The 18,806-nt window shown below is 34.5% G+C and overlaps 1 protein-coding gene across 5 annotated transcripts in view; it reads right to left on the bottom strand.

The window, feature by feature from the left end:
- The window catches only part of ASCC3 (activating signal cointegrator 1 complex subunit 3), a 332,274-nt gene that overhangs the window by 224,480 nt on the left and 88,988 nt on the right, over positions 1 to 18,806 (bottom strand). For all 5 annotated transcript variants that reach the window (XM_067702481.1, XM_067702479.1, XM_067702483.1 and 2 more), the window contains exons 9-10: positions 8,548 to 8,748; positions 7,939 to 8,079 (exon numbers count right to left, since the gene is read on the bottom strand). In XM_067702481.1, coding sequence (XP_067558582.1) covers positions 7,939 to 8,079; positions 8,548 to 8,748 — 342 coding nt within the window. The remainder of the gene's footprint in view (positions 1 to 7,938; positions 8,080 to 8,547; positions 8,749 to 18,806) is intronic.

Below are 18,806 nucleotides of genomic sequence, written 5' to 3'. Positions count from 1 at the left end.
AACATAAAGCAAAACCAAAAAAAATTTGAGAACTGAATACTACAACAACCTAAATTAAAAACTCACTGGTAGGGCTCAATAGCAAGAATTCAGACAACAGATGAAAGAATCAGTGGACTCAAAGATGGATCATAATTATCCAATCTGAACAACAGAGAAAACATATTGAAGAATAGAAAAAGAAAACCAGATCTCAGGGTCCTGTGGGACAATAACAAAAAAACTAACATTCCCATCAGTGCAGTCCAACAAAGAAAGGAGAAAAAGTAAAGGGCTGAAGAAATAAAGGATAAAAATTTCCCAAACCTGACAAAAGACATAAATCTATAGACACGAAGCAAAGTTAAAGAAAGAATCTTGAAAGGTGATCAAGAGAAAGAAAAAACAAATTACCTGTAGGGGAACAGTAATATGAATGGCAGTGAATATTTCTTTGGAGACCTTGGAGGTCAGAAAAAGTGACACATTTTTCAAGTGGTGAAAGAAAAGAACTTATAACCTACAAATCTATATCCAGCAAAAATACCCTTTAGAACTGGAGATACAATAAAGATATCCTCCGATTTAATACAGAAAGGTAGCAACATTAAATGAAACATATACACATATATCCAGATAAAACTGTAACCTGAGCATGTGTAATTTCTAACCATTTTTCCTCCCCTCCACCCTTAAGTATATACACATTTTCGGTGAAATAATCAATAAAATATATGCCAGAGGAAGAATCCCCTTAAGAGTAGAGTAAATTGGGGCAGGAACACTGAATGTGACATAAGAAATGTGACATTTGAAATTAACAGTAGATGTAGAATAATGAAAAATAAGGTTGGAAAAGTAGATTGATGTTTTCACTGATGACGAATTTACTAAATTGTTCAAAGTTGCTTTTCAGTTGAACACCAAAGAGGTATCTGTTGCCTACACAGACTACTTCTTCTGACAATAAATCTTAGAATTATATAATTCTCTCTTGTAAAAGGAAATTTTATATCAAACCTCAATAAAATCATAACTGCTGCTAGACCTGAAAATCCCTAGCGAACCACAAAACAGATCACATCTCGCATTATACTTAATTTATACAAGATTCTTAACAAGCTAGGTAGTTGTACTTAATTCACTAAACAGTAAAGAACCAATGAAAATTTATGAGCAAGGAAATAATATGATCAGAAGGGCATGACAGAGAATTTGCAAATGAGATTAATTTGGCTTCCCATACTAAAAAAAAAAAAAAAAAAAAAGATAAACAAACAACACTGAAAACGTATTTAAAAATGACAGGGAATGATACCTTCCAGTAACAGCCCAGCACAGAACACGTTTTATCTACTAGTTTTTAGAATATTTTTGTAAAATGATTTTGTATGGGTAGGATATGAAGTAGCAGTTTACAAATTACATATTAACTAATAATACATCAGAAGTACCTCTGTAGTAAAATATGAAAAAGCAAAAAAAAAAAGACAGGGAAAATTTAAGATTATATTTAATTGTGTTAATTATTAGGAAACTTACTTACCAAAGGAAATATACAATGGGAATCATTAAAAAGCTATTAAAAATTATAAAAGTGGAAAAAGTAGGGAAAGTAGGAAATTCAAAAATAAAAGTTGAGTGTGTCTGTACTCCCACATGCCCTGCAATACTCCTGCTTTGCTCTCTCTACAGCCCAATCTCAAAGGCAGTGATAGCAGCACAGTCTATTAATCTGTGAGCATGTGAGAATAGGTAGAAGGATAGTGTGAAGAGGTTAATAACTAAATAGTTTCAGGTCTACAGAAATTACCATCATGGATAGTAGGGGTACATTGGAGGAGAATAAAGAGCAAGCACAAAATACGAGGTTCCACTTATAAACTATTACAGAGGCCAAGCACATGGCCCCTGCCCAGATCTAGGGAAGTACAGAGACGAGCAAATGAGAGACAAAGAGATGCTCATCAACCTTCTGAATATATAATATATAAATTGAGATAGATTTTAATGAGTTTTGCTTCCTGTATGTGTGAAATGGAGACACTACTCAACAAGGCTTTTGTAATGACTTACTGAGGAGGTATATATGCACTTAGCATAGTGACTGGCCCATAATTTGAATTCAAATGTTACCTGCCTTTTCTTTCCATAAATACTCTTTCACTAGCATCAGTTCATTAACACAACTGAATACGGTATAAGAGCAATCAAAATTTTGTTTGAGATTGCCCAGATTTCTAAGACCACACCAGATCCAAAAGCATGTTCTTTGGGGTCAAGGTATTATTTCATGAATATAAATGAATGGTGCTGTTGGACTCAGGCAAGAGGAAATAAAGTACTTAGAGTTCAAACTGAGTTTAGTAGAATGGATAAGATTTAGAGAAATGTCATTGAATAAAGGAAGACATCATGAAAAAGAAAACGCAAGACGAAACTTACTAATTAGCAAAGTTCATTTGAGAAAATGTTGAGTAATGTTATTTTAGAAAAAGCAGAAATGGTCTGGCTGAAGTTTATATTGGAAAGCAGCTGGGAACATTAGGCTGAAAATCAGGCTGGATGTAGATTATGAAGAGAATCCAATGTCATACATAAGGAGCTTTCCCCTATAATAGTAGTTCTCAAAACGTTTTGCCTTTTGGACTCCTTCGCACTCTTAAAAATTACTGAGGCCCCAAACAGCTTTTCTTTTTCTGGGTTATATCTATCAATACTTCTTACCTGAGAAATTGAAACTAAGAAATTTTTACAACACAAAATTACAAAGTACTCGTTCCATTAGTTGTCAGTGATGATGACATCACACATTATGTAGCCTCTGGAAAACTCAACTCTATTCTTGTGAGAAAATGAGAGTAAAAGAAAATAACATCATAATACTATTACAAAAACTGGTTTTAACTTCGCTGATCCCGTGAAGAGTCTTAGCAAACTCTGGGTGTCCCCATATCAATTTTGAGAGTTGCCTCTCTACAGCAACGCAAAAGACCAAATCAATGCAGGGGTTTTTTGGTTTTTTAAAAATTTTTAACATCTTTATTAGAGTACAATTGCTTTACAATGGTATGTCAGTTTCTGCTTTATAACAAAGTGAATCAGTTATACATATACATATGTCCCCATATCTCTTCTTTCTTACATCTTCCTCCCTCCCACCCTCCCTATTCCACCCCTCTAGGTGGTCACAAAGCACCAAGCTGATCTCCCTGTGCTACGCGGCTGCTTCCCACTAGCTATCTATTTTACGTTTGGTAGTGTATATATGTCCATGCCACTCTCTCACTTTGTCCCAGCTTACCCTTCCCCCTCCCCGTATCCTCAAGTCCATTCTCTAGTAGGTCAATGCAGGGGGTTTTTTGGTCTGTTTTGTTTTTTTGTTTTCTTAACTGGTCTGTTAATGGTATACAGAAAGACTAAAGCAGAAAGATACAGAAGAACAACCCTGGATACAGCATAGCAGTGAGGTAAGATTACCAAAGTCAAACTTAACATTTACAGAAAATTTCATAAGTCTGGACTTGCAAGTAATAAAAGAGGAACAAACTGACTTAATTTCTTCCCTTAATTTCATTGTACCCACCAGGATATAAAACTCATTTCTTTAGGTAGGCTATATCATAGGTATGGTCTCAGATGCTCTAGAATGGTTCCAGTTTCAGGAAATTTTATTTTTAATAAAGACAGTTATGTGTCAAATTTTTATCTAATTTGTGTGACTTCATAAGACATTATGAAAGTAAAAATCACACACACAAAAAATATCTATCAGTCTATGTGTCTTGATGTGTAGGTTTTTTTTGTTTTTCTTTGTTTGTTTTTTTTTGCGGTACACGGGCCTCTCGCTGTTGTGGCCTCTCCCACTGCGGAGCACAGGCTCCGGACGTGCAGGCTCAGCGGCCATGGCTCACGGGCCCAGGCGCTCCACGGCATGTGGGATCTTCCCAGACCGGGGAACGAACCCATGTGCCCTGCATCGGCAGGCAGAGTCTCAACAACTGCGCCACCAGGGAAGCCCCTTGATGTGTAGTTTTAAGATAATGATCTCTGCAATTGTATGTTCAGCTAGCCCTGAAAGCTATCATACATAACACTATTTCTACAAATGTGTCCATAAATATAGAAACTGTACATAACATTGTACTGTTACACAAATCTGTAAAAATTCTTTCTCTTTATTGTATAAAGACAATATTTTAAACATGATTCAGTTCAAAGTGCCAAGTCTACAAATTATATAAAAAGAATAAAAATTTCTTAGCTAAAGTGATTATATATAAACATAATTGTTATTCTTGTTTTTAGATTCTCTATATTTTTTAACAAAATCAAATTTATAATGTTTCAAGGAAAAGGCTGGATGAATAGAATCTAGAGTTGCTAAAACTTTTTATTTTCAACCCAAAATTACTAGCTATGCAACAGGGTGATGTGACTCATTCACAGAAAAAAAAAGGCAGTCAATAAAATCTGGCTCGTAACGGGCCACATGCTGTGTTCAGCAATGACTTTAAAGAGGCTACTATAAATATGGTAAAAGAAATTTTTTTAATTGAAGGAAACTGTCATTAATAACCAGAGCTACATCCTTGATCATTGCTTTTATCTACTAACCTTTACTGAAACAGATACTGGTCTTCACTAATAAATCTTTAAACTCTAGTAGTATTAATTAAAAAATCAGGTATAATATTTAAAATATTTAACAACCAGTATGAATGGACAACTGTCCACCAGAAAGGCAGGGTGGTAAGGATGCCAGACTGACAGGCAAACGTATTCTTTCATTCCCACCCCAGACCAGCACTGAGGCCTGGCGAAGTCAGCATTGGTACAGGAAAGGAGGAAATAGGGTGATTAACTTCAAGAAAACCAACTAATAGGAACAGTTGCCCTAGGGCTAAAACTACATCCTAGAGGCCTCCTGCTGGTCCAGGTACTAACCCTTTAATTGCTGGATTATGAGTTGGTAGGAGCTGCACTTGGAGGGTTCTTAGCAGTATCCATTTCCCAACGAGCTAAAAAATATTTCAATATTTTAACAACTGGTACTGTCATATACCCTGAGAAGAGTTGAATATCAGTCCTTCACAAACTAAAAGAATAGTAACAAATACTGTCACCACTGATATGACAAAATTCTATTTTACAATTTAGAGATGAGTTTAAAATTTTTTAATTTTAGCATTCCAAAAACGAAAGCTATTAATACAAAAACAAATGCTTCAGTGAACTAAAGCCTTCACTATCTCTACATTTCAGGAAATTTTCCAAAATTCTAAAAGTACTCTTAACTAGAGCCTTCATTATTAATCACTAAGTCCTAAAATGGTGGCATTTTGGAATTTCTTTAAAAAATTAACACATCTTTACTTTCCCAACTTTTGATCTCTAAATAAGGTAATTTTGTTATTTTCAGTAACTTTAAAAATTAATTATTTCATTTATTTGCTATACACATTATATTGAACTGACTTGAAAACTAAACATCTATAGATAGGCATTTTTCCCCTCACATGACAAACCCTCATTTTACTGATTTTCTTTCAAATACTACCAACCTCCTTCAGTATCTTGGTGGTTTAAACCACCACCATCACCACCTAAAACAACAAACTGTGGATATAAAAGATGGGCAAAAGTGACATATTTTAGTAGAAATTTATCACAAACTTTGAAATTTGAAGACTTGGAATCCAATCCTATCTACATGATTTACTGGAAATGGGAGCCCAGGCAAGACCTGTTACCTCAATAAGCCTTACTCTCCTTAACAGAACTGCATTGTTATGTCTGTAGGGCAACTAGCATAGTGACAAGAGCATCATGCTAGCTGGTGTCCCATAAATTTTAGTTTCCTTTCCCTAGCCTTTACCAAAATATTAGGTAATTGGGTGATAGGTTATGAAACAACTATATCAAAGAAAAATAATTATGCTGAATAAAACAATGATTCCTAGAGTAAAATAAAAATTATGCTTATTTTTTAGATTATAACATTAACACAGTCTTACAGTAGAAAAAGTGGGGAAAAAATCTTCCATAATCCTACCACCAGACATAACTACTATAATTATTCCTCCTGATAGCGTTTTGGTTATTGCATAGAATACATAATTGTATTAACATAAAGAGCTGTTCCTGTATTTTTTTCTAAACTTCATTTTCTAAGGCCATTAAAAATTCCCAGAAAACATCATTTTAAGGAATATTTTATTTTATCAAGTGAAATTTCATATTGTTTAACTAGTCTTCTATTCATAGATATTTAATTTCTTCTTACTCTTTCTGTTTTATATTTTTTAAAAATACTACAATGAACATGCCTGTATATAAATATTAAGAGTTGATTTTTTCAAGAGTGTCAATGAAAAAAAAAAAGAGTGTCTATGAAAGGCAAACTTAAGAATAACTGGTAAAACTGACTGAAATGTTTATTATAATGCACTCTATCCTTATCAAGTCCAAAATACATTTAACTGGAACCTGATTTTTTTCTTTGCTATGTGGTTCAGTATACCTGGCATACCCATTGTCATGGGTTGAATGGTGGCATCCCAAAACACATGTCTACCCAGAAATTGTGGCTGTAACCTTATTTGGAAAAAGGATCTTTACAGACATAATTAAGGTAAGGACCTTCAGATAAGATCATATGTATTAGGGTGGATCCTAAATCTAAAAATAGTGTTCTTAGAAAAGTAGGGGAAAGGACAATGCAGGGAAAAAGTCCATGTGAGGACTGAGGCAGAGACTGGGGTGATGTGTGTACAGACTGCCAGCAGCCACCAAAAACTAGGAGAGAGATGTGAAAAGGATACTCTATCAGAGCCTCCAGAAGCAACTAAATCCTACCGCCACCCTGATTTCAGACTTCTGACCTCCAGAACTGTGAGAGAATTAAGTGTCTGTTATTTTAAGCCACAAAGTTTGTGATAATTTGTTATGGCAACCCTAGGAAATGAAGATACCCTCAAATCACATTTTTTTTCTTTTTTTTGCGTTACGCAGGCCTCTCACTGCTATGGCCTCTCCCGTTGCGGAGCACAGGCTCTGGACGCGCAGGCTCAGCGGCCATGGCTCACAGGCCCAGCCGCTCCGCGGCATGCGGGATCTTCCCAGACCGGGGCACGAACACGTGTCCCCTGCATTGGCAGGCAGACTCTCAACCACTGTGCCACCCGGGAAGCCCCTCAAATCACATGTCTATTCATTGTTTCAAAAGCTACATCATCTATTTTCCATTAATCTCCCCTGAATTGTCCCATTAATATCTGGTTATACATTATTTTATTTTTTACAAGCACTATGAACATCACCTACTTACATGTTGCATCCATTAATGATAATCTAGTTGTAGTTCTAATGTAGTTTTTGTCTACTCAGTCAAAAGATCCTTGAAGGCAGGAACGGTATCTTAAATGCCCTGCTTGTCATACATTTCACCTAATATAGTGTTATATACAGTGCAAGATTTAGTAGCTTCCTATTTGCTAAAATACAGAATGACTAAAAACTTTTTTATATACGTTAAACCATCCTTATGGAATACTTTAGAATGCTAGTGGGATCCTTTAAAGATCTATAACATATAAAGTATAAAGATACATTTTCCTGTTCTTAAAACTGAAGTCTGGTCTTATGAAAATCCTCATTGCCTATTGTTTTAAAAGATCAACATTTACTGTCAATGACTTAAAATCTACACCAGGAATCTAACAATATTCAAGATATGGCAAGAATCATGGAAGTTATTAGAAGAGCTATAATAGAACAAAGCACCAGCAAAAACCTCTTCTGTAGAGGATAGGCTGTGGTTACAAAAAAAGAAGTTCACCATGTCACATTCGTATTATGTTTTATAGTTACTTAAGGTATAGTTGTTTAACAATTGCTTGGAAAAAAAAAAAGAATGGTATTAAGCAACAACAACAAAAATCTAAGTATACAACATACCTGAGTTCGTAAAATTTCACTTTTTGACAACTGCATATCACCAGTCAATTCTTTCACAATGATGCCCAGTGGCTCTAGACGTTTGCTGAAGTAATTTGTCATTTCAGCTGCCAACGCTTTCATTGGAGCAACATATACAATCTGCGCCAAAGAAACACTAGCTTGATGAATGAGCAAAAACTACAACGTCAATACAAGTCACTATTTATTGTGAAATATGATTCTAGCCACTTAGGGCGAAAAATCTTAATAGTGATATATGAAAGTACTTATCTTTGTTGTATAAGTGTGCAGCTGTTTACAGGACAATGGAATTTGTTGATATAGCCTTATCACTTTGAAAACTGGTGCTTCAAAGCTAAGTGCATTTCATAGTTTTCACAGGGGTAGTGGGATTTTCATAACACAAATAGGGATTGCCTAAAAGTAATGAAGTAAATCATGCAGCATTCTTTATATGACTTCATGTATAATATCCTTAAAAACTTCCAGATCTCATGTAACATGTACAACTGCAAAATGATTTTAAATTTTACAATTTAAAAAGCTGTTGTCGGGAAAAAAAAAAAAAAAAAGAAGAAGCTGTTGTCGGACTTGTTAATTTCCTACCTTAAATTCATTCTTTCTGATAACACCTTGTTGAAAATGCTGGCGAATTTCATGCAAAACTGTAAGCATTGCAATGTTGGTCTTTCCAGCTCCAGTAGGGGCACAAATCAGCATGTTCTCATTGGTGTTGTAGGCAGTCTCAAACACAATTGACTGGATTCTATTGAGTCTTCTCATCCCTTTAAAAGCCAGCTGTCCAATCTAAAAACGACATGACCCACTATAAATGATAATACGTGAAGGTCTCATACAAAACATTAAATGCAAATTTTTAGTGATAAAAAACCAAATGACTAATTTGTTTAGTCTCTCAATGTGTCCTGTATTTAAACTAAGTGTGCACAGTTGACAACTCACAACTATTGTACAATTCTAATGCACTTGGGAATTGTAACCCACTAAATTTGAAAAATATGATAATGAGACTATACCTGTATCTTTGTACACAATCCTAAGTACAAAACCATGATAATAATGTAATGAAACAAAATTAAACAGGTATCTTTTGATTTCATATGATGATAGCCTAGTTTATTTAGATTGAGGATAACAAATGAAAGTGCAAACAAGAAAATTCCTGGGGATATAAATCAATAAGAAATTCTGTTTCAATATGTTATGGATTTTTAAAGATACTTTTTTGAAAAGGCATCCTTAAGAGTAGGAATAACAGCTGTAGATTATGTTTGTTCAGAACTTACACTGTGACACATGCAATTGTAAGCACTTTCATATATTTATTTATTTAATCCTCAAAACAATTCTATAGTATAGGTACCATTATTATGTCCTTTTAATAGAGAAGAAATTAAAGACACAGAGTGGTTAATTAATTTTTCCTAAGATCTTCTATACGAAAAGTCTTTAGAGATGAAAACTACAATGTCTGAGAGTAAACAAAACACTGGATGGAATTAATGCCAGGAAACTGGAATAGCTATATTAATGCCAGAAAAAAATTGATTTAAAAGCCAAGAATATTACCAGGAATAGAGACCCAGTCATTTCATGAAGAAGATCATTCAATCCTAAATGTTTATATACCCAATAACAGATCTTCAAAACACATGAAGCAAAAACTGACAGACATGCAAAGGGAAACAGGCAAATCTGCAATTTCAGTCAGAGATTTCAACATCCTTCTCCAAGAACTGATAAGTCAAGTAGGTGTGAAAATCAGCAAGGCTACAATAGATTTGAACAGCACTATCAACCAATTTGACCTGACTGACATTTATTCATCTAACAATAATTCTCCTCGATTGTTCATGGAACATTTAACAAGATATATATATATATATATATATATGCCATATTCTGGGCCATAAAACAAGTCTTAATAAATTGAAAAGGAAGCAATACATACAAAATATATTCCCTGATCACAATGGAGTTAAATTAGAAATCCTTACTAGAAATATCCTTAGAAAATATACAAATATTTGGAACTAAATAACGTTCTTCTTAAATAACCCATGGATGAAAGAAGGACTCAAAAGGGAAATTAACTATTCTTAACTGAAGAAAACGAAAACTCAACGTATGAGAATTTGTGGATGTTGCTAAAGCACTATTCAAGGAAAAATATATAGCACTAGCCACCTATATGAAAAAAGAGGAAAGGTTTCAAATGAATGACTTCATCTTTCAAAATAAGATATTAGAAAAAGGAAAAATTAAAACCGAAGTAAAACAGAATAAAAGAAATAATAAAGATCAAAGTAGATATCAATGAAATGAAAACAGAAAAGCTTATTCTTTGAGATCAATAAAATTGATTAATCCCTAAGCCAGACTGATCAGGAAAAAAAGAGAGAAGACAGGGAATTCCCTAGCAGTCCAGTGGTTAGGACTCTACACTCTCACTGCCGAGGTCCTGGGTTCAATCCCTGGTTGGGGAACTAAGATCCCACAAGCTACGTGGTGTGGCCAAAAAAAAAGAGAAGACACAAATTACTAATGCCAAGAATGAGAAGGATGGCATCACTACAGATGCTGCAGATATTAAAATAATATAAGGGAATATTATAAATGACTTTATGCCAATGAATTTGACCATTTAGATCAGATGGACAACTTTCTTAAAAGACACAAATTACCAAAGCTCATTCATGAAGAAATATACAACTTAAATAACTCTGTATCTGTTACAGAAATTAAGGCTGAAGTTAAAATCCTTCCCACAAAGAAAACTCTAGGCCCAAACAGTTTCACTGGTAAATCCTACCTAACATTTAATGAGGAAATAACACCAATTTTTCATGGAGTTTTAGACTGTTCAGAAAAACTGCAGAGGAGAGAATACTTTCCAAATCATTCTATGAGGCAAGCTTTCCCCTAATACCAAAACCAGACAAAATAAAACTGCAGACCAATATCCTTTATGAACATAGAAAAAAATTATAAACAAAACTTTAGTATATCGAATTCTACAACATAATACTATATCATTACCAAGTGGGGATTATCACAGGAATGCAGGGTTAGTTTAACATTCAAACTCAATGTAATTCACCATAATAATACACTATAATGGAAAAGCCATATGATCATCTCAATAGATGTAGAAAAATAATTTGACAAAATCCTACACCCATTCCCAACCAAAAAGAAAAACAATGTCTCAGCAAACTAGAAATAGAAAGGAATTCCTCAAACTGTCAAAGGATATCTAAAAAAACCCTACAGCTCATACTATACTTAATGGTTAAAGACTAAATGCTTTCCCCTAAAATCAAGAACAAGATATTACACTCACCACTTAACACCATACTATATGTTATACTCACCACTTATCATAGTACTATAGGTTCCAGTCAGTGCAATCCAGGAAAAAAAAATTATTTTTTAATTTAAAAATAAAGGCATTCATATAGGAAAGGAAGAAGAAAAACTGTCTTTATTTAGAGATGACATGATTTCCTAGGCAAAAATCTGATGGAATCTACAAAAAATCTCCTAACACTAATAAGTGAATTTAAGAAGGTTGGAGGATACATGACCAGCATTTTTTTAAAATTATATTTCTGTATACTATCAATGAAAAGTCTGAAAGTAAAAAATTTTTAAAAATCAATTACAATAGCATCAAAATTATAAAAAATTTAAGAGATAGGAAACACTTATGTACTAAAAACTATGTAATTTTGCTAACAGAATGAAAAAAAATCTATGAAAGATGTCAGTTCTTCCCAAATTGATATATAGATTCAATGCAAATCCAATTCAATATCTCAGCAGGCTTTTCTATAGAAATTAACAAGCTGGTTCTAAAATCCATATGGAAACACAGAGGATCTAGAAGAGACAAAACAACTGTGAAACAAAAGAACAATGTAAGAGAGCTAAAACTACCTGATTTCAAGGATTATTAAAAAGCTAGAGAAATCAAAACAGCATGGTATTGGCATAAAGATAAATAGATCGAGGAACAGAATAAGGAATCCACAAAGAAACCCTCACATATACGGATGGCTGATTTTTGACAAAGGCTCAAAGGCAATGCAAATGACAAAGGATAGCATTTTCAATAAATGATGCTGGAATAAATGGATAGCCACACGCAAAAAATAAACTTGGATCCATACCTCCTACCATATACAAAAGTTAACTCAGAATGGATCATTGACCTAAAATGAAACTTAAAACTATAAAACGTGTTCAAGAAAATAAAAGATAAATTTTCTGTGGTCCTGAGTTAGGCCAAGATTTCTTAAACACAGCATAATCTATAAACAAACAAATTGATAAACTGGACTTAAGCAAAACGAAAAACTTATAGTCTTCAAGATAATGTTAAGAAAATGAAAGAAGAAGCCACAGCACAGGAGAATATCTCTGTAAAGCTTACAAGTGATAAAGGACTTGCATCCAGAATATATAAAGAATTCTCCAAACACAATGATAAGAAAACACACAATCCAATTTTTTAAATGGTCAAAAGATTTGAACAGTCACTTCACCAAAGAAAGTATGCGGATGGCAATAAGCACACAAAAAAGGTGTTCAACACCGTGAGTCATTAGGGAATTGAAAGTTAAAACCACAATGAGATAACACTATACACCTATTAAAATGCCTCAAAGTTTTTTAAATGCTTATTGCAAGTGTTGGTGGGGACGTGAAGGAACTGGCACTTAATTTTTAAAAAGTTAAACATACACTTCACGTGATCCAGCCATACCACTTCTAGGTTTTACCCAAGAGAAAAAAAAAAAGTATATGTACGTACAAAAACTTGTAAACAAGTGTCCATAGCAGCTTTATCTGTAATAGGCTAAGACTAGAAACAACTCATATGTCCATCAAAAGATGAATGGATAAATACAATGTAGCACATTCATACAGTGGGATACTACTCAGTGATAAGAAGGAATGAATCACTGAAACATGTAAAATAAGGATGAATCTCAAAATGATTGTTGAATGAAAGAAGCCAGACAAAAAAAGGAATACATACTGCATGGTTACATTTATATAGAAATCTAGAAAATACAAACTAAGCTATAGTGACAGAAAGCAGATTAGTTGATGCTTGGGGGTAGGGAGGTGGGTGGAGGGAGAGATCGGAGGGCTTGCAGGGGGCACGAAACACCTTTTGAAAGTGACCGTTATGTTCACTATCTTGATTGTGGTGATGGTTTCACATGTGTTTACATACTCTAACTTATCAAATTTTCACTTTAAATATATATGGTTTATTGTATGTCAAGTATACCTCAATAAAGCTGTCTTTTTAAAATTAAAAATAATTTTATAGACTTATCTGTTATATCCACTTATGCCTTCATTTGGATGCACACACCTTGAGGATATCAGAGTAGTATCTCTAGGGCCTAGAAACTCTTGGGCAGACCGATTAAACACCTTGAGAGTACCAGCGATACTTTCTCATCGATCTCTGCTGATGACTCAGCCTTGGACTGGCAGTGCAGCACATTTTTCAGAACACGAGGCTTAGGGTCAGAGGCCCAGGTCAAAAGATTGGCTTTGTATTTGCAATGTAACTTTCAACATAATTAACACCTCTGAGTTCTATTTCCTCATCTGTAAAATAAGGTTATACTATCACACAAGGAAATTAAAAAAATAATAAAAATAGCCAACAATTACAGAGTTCTTATTATGAGCCAATCACAGGGTAAATCCTTCATATGAATATCCTAATTATTTGTAATAACCATACCAGATTATTTTACAGATGGGGAAACAGAGATTTCAAAAGACTTAAGTTCACACAGCTATAAATGGTGAAGTTAGGATTCGAAGATAGTGAAACTTCAGAATCATAGTCTTTATTTTTTTTTTTTTTTTTTTTTTTTTTTTTTTTTTTTGCGGTACGCGGGCCTCTCACTGTTGTGGCCACTCCCGTTGCGGAGCACAGGCTCCGGACGCGCAGGCTCAGCGACCATGGCTCACGGGCCCAGCCGCTCCGCGGCATGTGGGATCTTCCCGGACCGGGGCACGAACCCGTGTCCCCTGCATCGGCAGGCGGACTCTCAACCACTGCGCCACCAGGGAAGCCCCAGAATCATAGTCTTTAATTGCTAATGTTTATAAACCATATAGTATAAACCATACACAGTGTAGGTACTTGCAACTGTGTTGAAATAAATTAATAGCATCTATTATCATCACTGTCATATATCATCTTTGTTTTTTATATGAAGCTTCTAAAATACTATGGTAAGTGAATCCTACAATTTCCAGTCTTTATAGACTCATGACAGAAGTCCACTATTCCTAAACTATAAATCTGATCATGTCACATTCCAGCTTGAAGATCTTCTGAGACTTCTCACTGTCCATTTTAACTATACAGGGTATGTAGCATACAAGATCTTTCAAGGCACAGAAGGTATAGCAAATAGAACCCTTCAAAATGTGAACCCTTGTTATTATCTTCCACTACTGCCATCTATACATACTATTCTCTGGACATTCTTTGTGCCTTTGCACAACCTATAATACCTTTCCCAGCATTGAGAAGCTCTTCATTATCATTCAAGTTCAAGTTCAAATGTAATCTCTGGTCCCCTCCAATTCCATACACAATTAATATATTTATGCATTTATACTCTGCCATATTTCAAAAGATTTAGGGAACTCCCATTTCTCTCAGCAGCTGGACATTCACACCACCCCCTTTATATATATATTGCCATTATGGCCCTTAACCACAAACACTGAAATGATTTATTTATATGTATATCCGGCCCACTGGATTTAAACTAAGGATTCAGTTTTACTACTCTCTGCATTACCATAGTACCTAACCAATTGCCAGGAACATAATAGGTCTCTAAATAAATTTTCACTGATTGATAAATCAGTTGAATAAATGAGGGAAAAAGTCTTAAAAATCTTAAAAAGATACACACTTCATTCACAATATCTTCCAAAGGAAGAGTAAACTGGATCTAAGCAAAATATGTAGCAGTTCCAGAAAAAACCTATATTCAATCTTGAATAAGAAACATTTCTTTTGTTCCTAAAGGTTACAGTTCAATCAAGAAGCAAACTAAGGCATTAGAAGAATATACTCACAAACAAACCTATTACACATGGAGGTTTATAACATTCTATTCAATTCAACAATCATTTACTGATCACTTGTATAAATATTACTATACTAAGAATTTATGTCAGTATAAATATTTCTTCTCTTAACAAAAGTAAGACAGTGTCTAAAATGATCCTTAGAATATTTAGCTTGTGTTTTAAGGGGGAAAAAAGGTGATAAAATTATATTACGTCATTTCAGTTGTCTATAATAAAGACATGGACTATATGTTGAGCTATCTGAGGGGAGAGAGCGTCACTAAGAAGGATGCTTTTTCAGGTAGAAGGAACTGAGTATTAGAAAAACACCTGGAACTAGTTAAAAGTTAGTAGTTGTGTGACAGAGATGGGAGGAAGGGGAAGCAGAGATAATGAAGATGGAAAAGTAGGTTATGACCAGACTATGAAGACGGGACTACCATAGAGACTCACCTACCTCTAAAGATTTTCCTGAAAGAATATAGGGTAGTGGAGGAAACTAAGGCCTAGAGAAGTTAAACAACTCACCCGAGTCCACACTGCTAGTAAACTGTGGAAGAGATGAAACCTGAACTGAGTTTGTCTTAGCTCCAAACACAAATTACCACCAAATATACCGTCTAAAATACTACCATACAATGATTCAGTTTGCCAATTAAAAAGTCTCGACATTCATTTAAAAACCATTGCAAAAGATTCCTTAAATTACTGTTGCATATATATAGTCTTTACTAGCAACAGAATATGCTGATGAGAAACAAGTTACCAAAAAAAAAGCAAACCCCTACAAAAATTTATAAATTACTTCCACAGCCCACATTCTGCCCCCTCCCCCCAAAGTTCATTTTTGTTTTTCATTTTAAATTTAGAAAAATGGATGAAATAATTTTCAAAATAAACTGTTGGTAAAAAAAATAAAAGGAATGGGTACAGGCAGCAACTTTAACAGTATTAAAAAATATCACTAGAGGATTCAGTATGTTTCAAGTTATGTTTGTGAGCTACTAGAACATGAGATAATTAAGTTAAAGTTCACTGAGCATAAGGAATTTCTTGTATTGATATAATATTCAAATTATATTCACGAATATCTTAAGAAAACAAAAGATTAAAGAGGAAGAAAAAGTGTGACTATATCAAAACTCTATTTTACTTAAATTTAGAACTATGTAGTAATAATATTCATTGTTTTATTTATATTTCATACATACACTAATGTCTAATTAAATGGCACTAACAATCATTGCTTCCAAATATTTGATATTCTTCTAACTTAGAAGAAACACAGGTGTTCATTTTATACATGAATGAATATACAAAATTGAACTGCAATTATTTTTCTTAGCATCTTAGTATTTGCTCTTAAATAGAAAAATGAGTATCATGGCTAATTTATCATAAAGGCTTTATGTTTAGCACAGTCATTTGAAATATGTACCATTTTCCCTTTTAATTAGTTTTAACTAAGCATTTTCAAAACATCATAATCAGTAGATGAAAATGTTACAAGTTTCATCCTAAATCCACTTGTCTATGTATATTTCAGATTCATCAGACTACTAATCTTACAGAAATGACATGACTCATATATGCAATCCCATAGAAAATATGTTTCTGATATATTTTATCAAACACTAGCTACACAGGCCGTTACCAAATGCACGCTTTATTTTTAAAAAATAATCTGGATGATACTATTTACCTGGAAGAACAAAAATGTACAATAGGGGCTTCCCAGGTGGCGCAGTGGTTAAGAATCCGCCTGCCAATGCAGGGGACACGGGTTCGATCCCTGGTCCGGGAAGATCCCACACGCTACGAAGCAACTAAGCCTGTGTGCCACAACTACTGAGGCTGTGCTCTAGAGCCCGCAAGCCACAACTACTGAGCCCATGTGCCACAACTACTGAAGTCCATGAGCCTAGAGCCCATGCTCTGCAACAAGAGAAGCCACTGCAATGAGAAGCCCGCGCACCGCAACGAAGAGTAGCCCCCGCTCGCCGCAACTAGAGAAAGCCCATGTGCAGTAACAAAGACCCAACACAGTCAAAAATAAATAAATAAATTTATTTTAAAAATGTACACTACACATACTGCACTAACTGTTTATAGTAATCAAATGTAGGTACTTATACTGCCAGTCAGTTAAAATGCATTAACTGGGTATCTAAGATGAAGCCAGGATCATGTCATCCCTTCCAAGTTAGTATATGTATCATAAGCTTAAGTTTTAAATATTCTAACAGCAAACATCAATTTCAGCATGTATTTAGGAAAAATCATATAGATACCAAAGACATACATTATATAATCTTCACAGTTTGAGTTTCCTCTGGCTCTAGATAGCATGTGCCTTAGGTTCAAAATTTCAGAATCAGAGATGATCACAGCTCGGTATAGGCAGTCCAAGTTCTATATGCTGGAATCCACCACTCTAATTCTTCCCACAAACCACGTTCCACACCACAAACTACTTAACAGCCATGGAAGGTATTCTATTCACTAAGATGGAAAGATCTTGTTATTTGAAAAAAGCAAGATGCATACCCATATTATAATATGCTACTTTTCTCAAAGATGGTGGGGGTGGGGAGTAGGGAATAAGAATCTGCTGTTTATATATATTTAACAGTTAACACTAAAATATGTTTATATTTGCTTGTAGACATTCTGGGAGAATACATAAAATCTAATACTGTGATTTTTAATAGACTGAAATAAGGATCTGGGCAGACAGGGGACAAGGATAAATTATGAGACTTTTCACTACTTAAAGATTTCTAGCTTTTAAAATGTGATAATACCTATGCAAAAAGAAAAAGGTAAAACACACACACACAAAGATATACAACTGACTTCCTTAAAAAAACGGAAAAACTAAAGATCTGTCTGATTAAATGGAGATGCCTAAATGAGCTCTCAAGTATTGCAAAAATATTTCATATTAAAAAGTTCTTATTATTCCTAGAGTTTTACCCTCCAGAGACAAAAAGGTAATTTAAAAAACCTTCAGAAGAGTAATTCAATTTAAGTCATATGTCCCTCCACTCACTGTCCTCCTCAACATTCTCTTTTTTGGTCTTAATAGGCTGAGTTCCTCAAAGGTTTCTCTCAATTAAAAGTTTAGGAATAGAAGAAACAGCAGGTTCTCTTCCTACATCCAATACCTGTAGCATTAGAGCTGGGACCTCACCAGGACTCTATGGTTTCAACAAAAGTACAGACCTGTTATTAACTGCAAAGCCTAAACCACACCTGGCCATTATCTAAAACGTACCCTCCCATTCGTTCATCGTACACTGAACTCTGCCTACCAAGTGCCAAGCTGTGAGGACTTACTCTCTGTCCTCAAGAGCTAAAGGCGAAGCAAGTGAATCTGGACCACCAGGAGTCTGTTACTTGGGTCCCAACTATACCTCTGCTACCACACACGTCCACACCCTAACCTTTAAAGGAACGGAACCAGGGAAGACCTGGCACGCTACTTCACTGACGGCCAACCCCAAACTGATGATCTGTGACCAGATCAGTAGACTAATACATTATAAAAACAAAACCTAAAATGTTAAGTTATCTTTAATGCTCTTAATTAGAGATAAACACATAAGATAATATATTCCTTATTATTTAAGTTGGCAATTAAGTTGTTCACTAATCCATTTAATGATAATAGTACCAGTTAGCTACCACTTCTAATTCAGCACATACTACACACTAGG

Source organism: Pseudorca crassidens, chromosome 13 (genome assembly GCF_039906515.1).
Source record: "Pseudorca crassidens isolate mPseCra1 chromosome 13, mPseCra1.hap1, whole genome shotgun sequence".
NCBI classification, from domain to species: Eukaryota; Metazoa; Chordata; class Mammalia; order Artiodactyla; family Delphinidae; genus Pseudorca; species Pseudorca crassidens.
Note: the sequence above shows the minus strand (reverse complement) of the source record. Positions and strands in the feature narration are given on the sequence as shown.